Source organism: Barbus barbus, assembly GCF_936440315.1.
Source record: "Barbus barbus genome assembly, chromosome: 10".
Classification (NCBI taxonomy): domain Eukaryota; kingdom Metazoa; phylum Chordata; class Actinopteri; order Cypriniformes; family Cyprinidae; genus Barbus; species Barbus barbus.
Genome location: NC_136738.1, coordinates 14745357 through 14757430, shown reverse-complemented (window position 1 = coordinate 14757430; position 12074 = coordinate 14745357). Strand labels below are relative to the sequence as shown.

Genomic DNA, 12074 nt, shown 5'->3' with positions numbered 1-12074 from the left:
CTTTTTCAGTGCACAGAGGAATAAGACAAGGCTGTAGCTTGTCTGGCCTTTTGTACACCATTTCAATTGAACCATTGTTGAGGATGTTGAGAGAGAAATTGCAAGGAGTGACTTTTCCATCATCTTGCCTTTTGAATATCCCAACGGTGAAACTAACAGCTTATGCTGATGATATCACAGTTTTTATAAGATCTGAAGGTGATGTCAAAGTTTTGTTTTCATGCCTCAATATCTTTCAGAGCGCATCTTCTGCACGGGTTAATTGGGAAAAAACTGACACCCTGTTATTGGGCCATTGGTCAGATCAGAGCCCGCCTCAACTTCCATATCAGCGCCTTTGGAATAAAGAAGGTGTTAAGATACTTGGTTTGTTTTTTGGAACTGAACAATATATGAAAAAGAATTGGGAAGGACTTGTAGAGAAAGTGACTGGAAAGCTGCAGAGATGGAAATGGATTCAAGCCCGGCTCTCTTACAGAGGCAGAGTATTAATAGTGAACAATCTTGCTGCCTCAATGCTGTGGCATCGTCTGACAGTATTAGATCCTCCAAAAGACCTATTGATAAAACTTCAGAAAGCTTTTGTAGACTTCTTCTGGGGTGGCCATTATTGGCTCCCCCCTGGAGTACTTTGTCTTCCGGTCAATGAGGGCGGTCAAGGGTTAATCCATCTGACCTCTAAGGTGAAGGCCATGAGGTTACAAACTGCCCAAAAGTTGCTTTATTTTTCAGACTCTGCACCATGGATCAGTTTTGGTCTTGCAATTTTACAAAGAAAGAGCAAGATGGGACTTGATAAGCAAATGTTTTTAATTTCAGAAAATGATACAAAAGAAGAAAAAACTTTACAATTTTATGGATCTGTTTTCGAAGCTTGGAGGTTTTTTAAGTTGGAACGGAGAGAACATTTTGGCTTTGAGGAACCACTTTTTTGTAATCCTTGGTTTTGTCAAAATTGTACTATGTCTGATACAGATATTTTAAATTTTGTTTCAGCAGGAGTAACTAAAATTGGAAATTTGTTGGATCTGTCAAAGAGAGAATGGGTCTCAGTACAGGCGCTTACTAAGAAGATTGGAGGTAGATCAGAGAGAATAGTAGGAAATATTTTAAAGAATCTGAAAACATCTTTTCCTAAACCGTTACAAGAATTTATAACAAATTCCATGTCTGGTAATTTAACAAAGGTTTTTTTTCCAGAAGTGTATGTAACTCCAAAGATAGATCCATTTGAAAATGACAATAGTAATAATGATAATATGTTGCTGTCTTTTAAAGGGTTACAAAGTTTTCCTTTCTCTATAGCATGCAAAGAAAATGTATATAATGTTTGTGTAAAGTCATTTTTTGTTGGACAGTTAAGAGAAAGGAGAGATACAAAATGGAGAGCTTTTTTTTCTACATCTGAAAATAGATCACCTTCTTGGCATTCTTTGTATAAAAATCCTCTTCCAAAAAGGTCTGGTGACTTGCAGTGGCGGATTTTGCATTGTTCGTTGGCAACAAAAGTTTTTTTGTTTAAATGTAAATTTTCAGTTTCTTCACTGTGTACTGTGTGTAAAGAACCTGACACTGTTTTTCATATTTTTTGTGAATGTTGTAAATTATTCCCTCTTTTTAATATTTTGGATGGAATTTTTAGCAAGTTAGGTTTACATTTTTCAAAAATAATGTTTATATATGGGTATGAATACTCTCGTAATAAGAAAGAGATTTGTACTTTTTCAAATTTTTTGCTTGGACAAACAAAGCTAGCTATCTGGAAGGCTTATAGAATTGAAATAGAAGGTCAGGAAGTTAATATGGTCAATTTGTTTAAAGCATTAGTTGAATCTAGGATTCGACTGGAATATGAATATTATCGAGCAAATAGTGATGAATTGATGTTTGAGAATAAGTGGTGTTTAAATAAGGGCTTGGTTTTTGTGGAGGATGAAGACCTCTTTTTTAATTGGTAGTGACTTATAGAATTAGTTTTTGAAAATGTTTGTAATGTAAAATAAATTATTTTAAAAAGTCTGTCTCTCTCTCTCTTCTCTCTTCTCTCTTCTCTCTTCTCTCTCTCTTCTCTCTTCTCTCTTCTCTCTCTCTTCTCTCTCTCTCTCTCTCTCTTCTCTCTCTTCTCTCTCTCTATGTGCAATAATATTCAAACATTTGTCTATGATGCATTTTTGCTATGCGCAATTCAGAAGCCAGATCGCGCTCACGCGGATGAGCTTCAGCACACGCAACATGAAAGTCCTGTTTAATTGTGATAGAGGAGAGAACCAACTATTCAAACATCTGCTAACACTTTAGGCCTGTGGCTGTTATATTAAGCTAAGTATTTATTTATTTTTTTCGATTTTGGCTTCCAAGGATTATAGCCGCATTTCTTCTAGCACAACTCCCTTCCCTTCATAGCGGCGTGGATTCGTTCCTCCGAACCAAAACTTAACATCTGAATCAGCTCAATCAGTGATTGTTATAAAATGCCGTCTTTACCGTTGCTACATTGCAGGACATATTTGATAGTAAAACGTTGAAAGTACAATCTGCTGTTCCCCAGGCTGAAATGTGTGTGCGCGCGTTTGCCTGCGCGGCGGCGTGCTCCAAAACGGACAAGTACACTTTGAGCTTCGGGCGCGTCGAAATAACACACAAAAATATGCCAAAAAATACACACACAATGTGTCAAAATGGCCGGTTATGAGAGTCTTCACTTTTGTTTTAAGTGGACGAGAACAGTTGGGAGAAAATCCGATGCGTGTCAGTATATTGTCTTAAAGTGTCAGACTGGAGCTTGAGCCATCAATGTTAATCAAAGAACAAAATGCAAAGAGAAAATCACCCACAGCTCTTAATCTGAACAAAGTTATAGCTTTAATAAACATAAATCTATCAGTACATACAGTGAACACTATGCAGTGCTCATTTACATTTGATTACTTTTGTAACTATTACTTACCTGAACATTAATATTAGTAGACCTTCATGGAAAAATGAAAGCACTGTTTATTTCATTTCGTTTGTGTGTTTGTTTTATTGTATTTGTCAGTTTGTTTTACTTTGTTTCTTTGTTCATGTTGTTACTGTATCTTATCTTATGTATATAAAACACTAAAAATACCTGCACACTGGTGCATTTACAAATTGATGAAGTGCAGGCATTTTTAGTGTTTTATATACATAAGATAAGATACTGTAAGAATATGAACAAAGAAACAAAGTAAAACAAAAAGTACCGATAAGAATACCGTTAAAGTACCGGATCGATAAACAGTATCGATAAGAGTAGTAATACCGTTAAAACCTTAACGATACCCATCCCTACGTGACAGTGCATTCGTCTAGTTGCAAATTGTAATCCAAGAGATTCTGTGTACTGTTTTTTTGGTCCAATAAGTAATATCTCTGTCTTATCTGAATTTAATAGGAGGAAATTATTGGTCATCCAATCTTTTACATTTTTTACACAATCTATTAGCTTAGTTTAGAAGTTTCATCTGGTCTTGTTGAGATATATAGTTGAGTATCATCAGCATAACAATGAAAACTAATCCCGTATTTTCTAATAATAATACCAAGGGGCAACATGTATTGAAAATAGCAGAGGACCTAGGACAGATCCTTGTGTTACTCCATACTTTATTGGTGATAATTGTGATGACTCCATTTAAATGAACAAAGTGGTAGCAATCGGACAGGTAGGATCTAAACCATCTTAAAGCCTGCCCTTGAATACCAGTATAGTTTTGTAATTGATCTGAGTATGTCATGGTCTATAGTGTCGAACGCAGCACTGAGATAAAGTAATACTAGCAATGAGATGCAGCCTTGATCTGAAGCAAGAAGTAATTTGTAATTTTAACAAGTGCCGTTTCTGTACTATGGTGAGGCCTGAAACCTGACTGAAATTCTTCATAGAGATAATTTTTTTACAAGAAGGAGCACAATTGAGCAGACACAACTTTTTCAAAAATTTTAGACATAAACGGAAGATTTCAAATGGGTCTGTAATTTGCCAGTTCATTAGAATCTAGTTGTGGTTTCTTAATAAGAGGCTTAAAGATAATGATGAGTTAATAATATTGAGAAGCGGTTCTTCTGCTACAGGTAACAACTCTTTCAGTAGTTTAGTGGGTACAGGATCTAATAAACACGTTGTTGGTTTAGATGCACTGATAAGTTTATTTAGCTCTTCCTGTCCTTTAGTCGTAAAGCACTGCAGTTTTTCTTTGGGTGCGATGAATGAAGCTGAAATACTAGACGCAGTAGAATCTACATTTGATATTGTATTTCTGATCAGTAAAGAAATTAGTATCATTACTATTAAACTGCGAGGGAATATTTAGATCGGGCGGGGTCTGTTTATTTGTTAATCTAGCCACTGTGCTAAATAAGAACCTTGGATTGTTTTGGTTATTATCTGAGTTTGTGGATATGCTCTACCCTGGCAGCTTTTAGAGCCTGTCTATAGCTGGACATACTGTTTTTCCACGCAATTCTAAAAACTTCCAAGTTTTTCTCCATTTGCGCTCAAGATTATGAGTTTCTTTCTTGAGAGAATGGGTATAACTGTTGTACCATGGCGCAGTACGTTTTTCTCTAACCTTTTTGAATTTGAGGGGGGCAACAGCTTCTAATGTATTAGAGAAGATAGCGCCCATGTTGCTAGTCATTTTGTCAGTTCATGTGTATGTATGGGTACACAGAGCAGTTGAGATAAATCAGGCAGGTTATTTGTGAATCTGTCTTTGGTGGCTGGAACAATAGTTCTGCCCAGACGATAACGCGGAGCCATATAACTAATATCAGTAATAGGCAGCATGCACGATACAAGGAAATGATCAGTAACATCGTCACTTTGAGGTACGATATCTATATCGGTAAGATCAATTCCATGCGATATAATTAAATCTAGCGTATGATTAAAACGATGAGTGGGCCCGGTGACGTTTTGCTTGACTCCAAAAGAGTTTATTAGGTCAGTAAACGCAAGTCCTAACGCATCATTTGTATTATGAACGTGAATGTTAAAATCTCCGACAATTAGCACTTAGATCTGAGAGGAAATCTGCAAATTATTTTAGGAAATCTGTATATGGCCCTGGCAGTCTATACACAGTAGCCAGAGCAAGAGATAAGAGAGATTTCTTTTGCATATCTAACAGTGTAACACTAAGCAGAAGTATTTTGAATGAGTTAAACCTCCTGTATCCTGTTTTCTGAGTAACATTGAGAATATCACTATATATTGTTGCCACACCTCCACCACGACCAGTCTGACGGGGCTCATGTTTATAACAGTATATAGAGGAGTAGACTCATTTAGACCAAAATATTCATTTGGTTTCAGTCAGGCAGAGTACATCAAAATTATTATCTGTGATCATTTCATTTACAAAAACTGCTTTGGGTGCGAGCGATCTAATATTTAGGAGCCCAAGCTTTAAAGTTAAGTTAGGGTTAGGGTTACCATCACACAAGTGGTACTCCAAAAAAAATTAAAAGGTTGGCAGGTCTGCATCTGCATGATACCTCTGATAAATAACAACTCGGTCTATTTGTTTTTAGGCCTTGTGGTGCAGTCTGAATGATGTGGTCAGTCCGCAGGAAACATGGAGTGATGAAGCCTGTGTTGTGTTCAAGGAACTTGTGGAGCATAAACTTATCACTGTTGTGGCGAAAAGTAAGTTTACTTCTACATGCATCTGAAATATCACTGCTTTAAACAGCGATCTGTTGTCCATAATAATGTGTGCATTGTGACATCATTATTAACCGTAATGTGGTATACTATATATCTTTGCTTGAATCTCTCACTTTCGTACAGAGCTTGTGCCTGGCACTAGACCTGTGCCTGTGTGTCTGTATGAGATTGGCGATGATTGCACTGGAGCCATTATTGGAGAGATACTGGTCAGAAATGGCCTCGCTGTTTCCAGTAAACAGTAAGTCACGAAAGCAAGACCATCTGGACTGTCTATCTGTATTTCATTCGTTCTGTCTCTTCTTTTTATTTTTTTTTCTCTTTCTCACTGTACTTCCTCTTGCGTCTTTCAGGCTAAGTCCATTGTATTCAGTATCCATTTTCTCCTGCTTTATCAGGAGCCAGATTAAAGACACCCAGCCCTTGGAGACGACTGTATGGGACCCTCCATTTGAAGAGGAACCTCTGTCTGTTGTTCTGACTCCTGCTTCTGAAGAGCTGAAGCCCAGCCTGATTCTGCCCACATGTGTCAAAGACATCAAAGTTCGTGTGACACATGTCACCTCTCCTGGAAACATCTGTGTGCAGCTGCTGCAGTTTGACGGCCAGCTGAAGAGGTGCCCAATTTCCTCAGTCCATAATTGTACATTAGTGTTGGTCGATATGCTCACAGCGAGCGTGTCTCACGATAACTGCACCCTGCACCGTCTGCGTTTTGATTTTACAATATCACTTTCCGAATGCAAACAACTTATTAATCATGAGCCCAACATCCAGCAAGGCAGGAAAATATTTAATCTACCTGAGGGAAGACATCTTTCATTGTAAGTTAATGCTGTTAAATAGAGAAAAAAATGCATTACAAAAAATAAAATACTACTAGCGTAAACTTGGACCTCATTATTGGAGTACAAATCCAGGCCCCAGAAGCTTTCTTTAATTGAAAAATATGCATTTTCATTCATTCAAAGGCTATATTTGCAATAATATTTTAGTTAAAAACTTTAAGTGCCATTGTTTAAAAAAAATAAATGCTTGATTGACATTTCATAGACCTTCAGTTGTTACGTTCATGCCATTTGTAATTTAACAGTATTTTCACCTCCGAAATTACACGTGTGAAGTCAAAATTCTATAATGGTACAAAATTTACTCAGGCCAATTACATTTTTTGTATGACATTAAAATAATTTTTAGAATAATTGTACAAAAATAGGTTAAGCAAAACAATTGTGATTTTATTTCTGGGAACTCTTTACCATAATGTAGGCCTATGTCTGCCTGCAGTTACAGTACAAATATTTGGAACGTCCCTTATGTTCTACAAGAATACAAGAATAAAAAAAAAAATTCTTAAGATAAAGAATCACAATTGTCCCTTATTTTCCATTTCTGAAGTTAATTGGCAATGACTCCCCTGACCAGCGCACCTTGCTCAAAAAAAACAAAGTGGGCTGGTCTAAGGCATGAAACTTCAGGGCTGAAAATGAGTCCCATTCCGGCCCTGAACGCTGCCATTTTGCATGCAATGTTTGCAGAATCCACGACACGCTGAAGAGTCTTTTCTCGAAGTCAGAGCCACAGGAGATGCTCTGGGAAGCAGAGATGTTCTGTGCTGCCAACAACACTGGGGTTTGGGAAAGAGGAAAAGTGTGCAGTGTGTCCAATGATGTTGCAGAGGTAGAGGTTCACTGTGCACACACTTTCATAGTTGAATAAATCTGAAAAGAGTGGGATATATATATATATTTTTTTCTATTTAATTTGAGTGTTGTGTTTTCCTTTTTATAGGTTTTGCGTTGTGACTTTGGTAATAAAGTGAATCTCCATGTAAGCAATCTCAGACCACTCAGTCCTGATCTGATCGGATCTTTCTTACTCGAATGTAACCTCAGTGGTGTAAGGTAAACGATCTGATAGCTCTTTTTCCTCAATTACAGTCACAGATGTGTATGCACAGTTTACATGCGTTTACATACAGTTTGCAGAACCTGAGTGTTAATCATTTTACTAATTAAATTGTAATAATTTTGTCTTCTGTAAATCGAAAAGTGCGAAAAGATGCATCTCAAAATAACAGTGTTGTAAAGCAGAAGATGCTGTAAAACCAAAGAATGAATGTGCAGGACATGGAGGACTTTTCCGAAGGACAGTGGGCAGATGAAATGCTCAAGACAAACAAGGAACTCCTGAACAAAACAACAAACATTCATAATCATTCAGCATTTGCAAACCTTTTAACACAATATTTTTAATTCATCTCTTATTTTTGTTTCTTGTGTTTTATTACATTATTTTATTGTCTTGACTATTGTAAACCTTTTTATGTAAAATAGCTTGTTCAAGGGGAGTACTAAAAATTTAGATCTTTTTTGTTCAAATGATTAACATTTAAACAGTCCACTATTTTACTACAACTTCAAACAAGACTAACCCAGTCAGATTTGTAATGTATTACTGCTTTTCAGTGTTTTATAATGTGAAATTGTTTTTGAACGTTTGTCATTTCATATTGATTTTCTTCTTTCCTGTTCATGTTTACCTTCCTCTCCAACTCTCAGGCCAGCTGGTGGTCGCTCCACATGGACAGCCACGGCATGTGACTTCATCTCTCACTACTTGACCGGTGCCATGGCTGTAATGACCATAAAGGTTAGAACAAATATTTGAGATCAATTTCCCACCATATGTATTGCAGTCACGGGGGGAAAAAATGACAATTTTGAAAGTATGAAATATGTAAAAATATGAAAATGGATCTGTGACCATTGTTTGCTCTTCTGAAAACGTTGCCTTCATTTTGAAATTTTGTCCACTATATTTTTACTTGTATTTTGAAATTTTGGTTTCACGCTTTTTTTATCCATGACTATACATTTAGCAGGAATTTGATCCCATATGAATGTAAAGGAGTTATAAAGTTATCCGTTACAAATGATTCCTGTCTGTTGTTTTTTTATTTTTTTCCTTTTTTCCTCTTCAGGACCCATCCGCCAAGCCAGTGCTGGTGTCTCTGTTCTGTTCAAACCGTGCTGGTCAAAATGTCAGTTTCGCCGATTTCCTCATCAGTGAAGGACTTGCTCTAAAGGAGAGAAAGTAAGAAAAAAAGTTTCTGCTCTGTACGCTGATCATTCACACGACCATTAATGTTGATCGGTGTATACCAAGTAAACTGTTTTCCTAGGGCTGCTTCCATGTCTGAGACCGTCTTCTCAGAGGAGTGTGTGTTGAGTGAGAAGATTCCTGAGCCACAGAGAATCACGCGCCTACCTCAGACACCACCCACACCCACCCCTCGCATCAACCCACCACCAGAGAGAGTGCAGACAAACTCATACCCGCCTCCAGAGCTGCCTCCCTGCGGACACACACTCATGAGCATCTCGGCCATCTCCGAACATGGTGTCATTTATGCAATGACACACCAAGCAGGTGTGTGCCGTTTTATTTCTCACAAAGACGGTCAGTAATTCTGTTTTTGACAATTTTCTGTTATCGCATTTTTGCTGCTAAACCTATAAGACTTTATGTAAATGACATCTGTTAGGATTGGCTAGTTGCAGCTACTCCTGCAAAGTTACTGAATACCGAAAACTCATGTCTGTGGGCAGTCATGAGTTACTGATGTGGAAATATGTTGTTGAAAATGCTTAAACTCCATAATACAATTATTATTTTTTTCTGTCGCGTGCAGTGTGTGAGTTTGATCGCTTACGGGAGCGGCTGCAACAGCACATTAAAACCCTGCCAAGACAGAAGAACTACAACTGGAAAGGAGTTTTGGGATGTGCTGTCATGGGAACCGACATGTTCTGGTACAGAGGTCAGGTGCAGGAGGTCATTGGAGGACACGTGAAGGTCAGTGTGCTTTCACAGCATTGCATCACTTTCATATGTAATTAATTTCATAATCTCAAATGTAAACACTTTGGGTCATGTTTTGTTACCCGTTTGTGATGTAATTTGTTTCAGGTCCAATATGTGGATCAGGGACTTGTGGAAAGTATCCCGGTGTGTCATGTGTACCCAATGGTTCTCTGTGAGGATGTGCCGCAACTCTGTGTGCCCTGTCAGATAAATGGAGTCATACCGGTATGTGTCTGTGTGCTAATTTGAATTTCATTACTTCCGATTTAAACTGGCCAATGTGATCATCTTTGCAGTTCACTCTTAACACAGGGATTTCCAAACATTTTTGTCAGCCGAACCTTTTTTACCTAATATACAGTGTTTCCCACACACAGACTTTATATTAACGGCCGTCCAAGTATATTTGGTGACACATTTTTGTCTTTATTACTGTAACCTCTAAAAAAAAAAAAAATATCTGCCAGAGATAATGGAAACCATCCGCGATCGATTAACTAGTGGAAAATCTCACCTCACCCTACGTGTTTCGCACTGCTCTTTCTGTATGCTCAAGAACTGTCAACACGGACAATCTCCGGTGTTTCCCATACATTGATTTATTTGTGGTGGGCCACAACAATATCCACCGCCCGCTGCCATCAGCTCCCGCGTCTCACACACACAAGTGTGACTTTAGCTCAATATTTAACAACTTTCAGACCCTTTTGGCGGCTTTTTTCCCATAACGGGTACATACTGACAAACCTAGCGACTTCTTTTTTTGAAAAAACTTTAGCTATCGTTCAGTTGGAAGATGTCTCCAGTGCTGCCCCGCGAGCGCGAGGTCTGACTCCCGGTGCAGTGTCGCCTCTCTCAGCGTCTGTTCTGAGCAGTGAGCGGCAGAGAAGCAGCGCATTCAGTTGGCCGTAACGCAGCAAAATCGTCAATAAATCATTTACAAAACAGCTTTTCCAAGCACCTGTCGCTTACTGACAGTTTGGACTTTTAAATATGAACATAATTTGCCTGTTAATTCGTTATGCGCATAGTTTGTTACTCAGATGCAGACAGTGCACTGAATGAGACAAAACAGTAATGTAGCTAAAACCACCGCATATAGTTAGATGCATGTTGATTTTATCAGATGTCGCGATTTATAAATCAGGATTTAGGAATATAGTGAGTGATTCCTGGTTAAAACAAGTATAAATAGTAAACACGACCCATTAATACCATGTTATGTATTAGAACAGAAAATATGTGAACAACTTTATTGGGCATTCAGTAGTATTACAGTATGTGACAGTCCATAGAGAACATCTGAAGTGCCAAAACTCGTCTGAACGCAAACATAACGCAATGGCATCATCAGAATCAGAATCAGAATCAGAAAGAGCTTTATTGCCAAGTGTGTTTGCACACACAAGGAATTTGTCTTGGTGTTATGAGTTTCCAGTACAGAAAGTACAAACATAGTGCAGACAACATATAATTAAGGTGATAAAGAACACTAATGAAGAGAATATACAATAATTAAGGATAACAATAGTAATAAAAATAAAAATATACAGAAAAGAGACATGACCATAGACAGAACTGTGAATGTGCATGTGTCCTATGTACAGATGAAGGTTTGATGGGTTATTAACAGATGTACAGTACCGGGGTGTGTTATGTGTTGTTCAGGTGGGATACGGCCTGGGGGAAAAAACTGTTCTTGTGTCTGGCTGTTCTGGTGCTCAGTGATCTGTAGCGCCGGCCAGAGGGCAACAGTACAAAGAGAGAGTGAGCTGGGTGTGAGGGGTCCAGAGTGACTTTCTTAGCCCTTTTCCTCACTCTGGAGGTGTAAAGTTCTTGGAGGCTGGGCAGAGGGGCACCGATAATCCTCTCAGCAGTCCTAACTGTCCGTTGTAGTCTTCTGATGTCTGTTTTGGTAGCTGAACCAAACCAAACAGTTATAGAAGAACATAGGACAGACTCGATGATTGCAGAGTAGAACTGTTTCAGCAGCTCCTGAGGCAGGTTGAACTTCCTTAGCTGGCGGAGGAAATACAGCCTCTGCTGGGCCTTTTTCGCAATAGAGTCAATGTGATTGTCCCACTTCAGGTCCTGGGAGATGGTGGTGCCCAGGAATCTGAATGACTACTGAAGTCACAGTGCTGTTCATGATGGTGAGTGGGGGGAGAGCAGGGGGGTTTCTCCTGAAGTCCACTATCATCTCCACAGTTTTGAGCGTGTTCAGCTCCAGGTTGTTAAGGCTGCACCAGACAGCCAGCTGCTCAACCTCCTGTCTGTAAGCAGACTCGTCACCGTCCTTGATGAGGCCTATGACTGTGGTGTCGTCCGCAAACTTCAGGAGCTTGACAGAGGGGTCCTTTGATGTGCAGTCATTCGTGTAGAGAGAGAAGAGCAGTGGGGAGAGAACGCAACCCTGAGGGGCGCCAGTGCTGATGGTGAGAGTCCTGGATGTGAGTTTGCCGAGCCTCACTAGCTGCTGCCTGTCTGTCAGGAAGCTGGTGATCCACTGACAGAT

At 38.8% G+C, this 12074-nt stretch overlaps 1 protein-coding gene across 2 annotated transcripts in view; it reads left to right on the top strand.

Moving 5' to 3' along the window:
• The window catches only part of rnf17 (ring finger protein 17), a 56537-nt gene that overhangs the window by 31257 nt on the left and 13206 nt on the right, over nt 1–12074 (top strand). For both annotated transcript variants that reach the window (XM_079426560.1, XM_079426559.1), the window contains exons 19-28: nt 5557–5671; nt 5816–5933; nt 6091–6309; nt 7231–7372; nt 7484–7596; nt 8254–8344; nt 8676–8788; nt 8877–9124; nt 9387–9550; nt 9665–9784. In XM_079426560.1, coding sequence (XP_079282686.1) covers nt 5557–5671; nt 5816–5933; nt 6091–6309; nt 7231–7372; nt 7484–7596; nt 8254–8344; nt 8676–8788; nt 8877–9124; nt 9387–9550; nt 9665–9784 — 1443 coding nt within the window. The remainder of the gene's footprint in view (nt 1–5556; nt 5672–5815; nt 5934–6090; nt 6310–7230; nt 7373–7483; nt 7597–8253; nt 8345–8675; nt 8789–8876; nt 9125–9386; nt 9551–9664; nt 9785–12074) is intronic.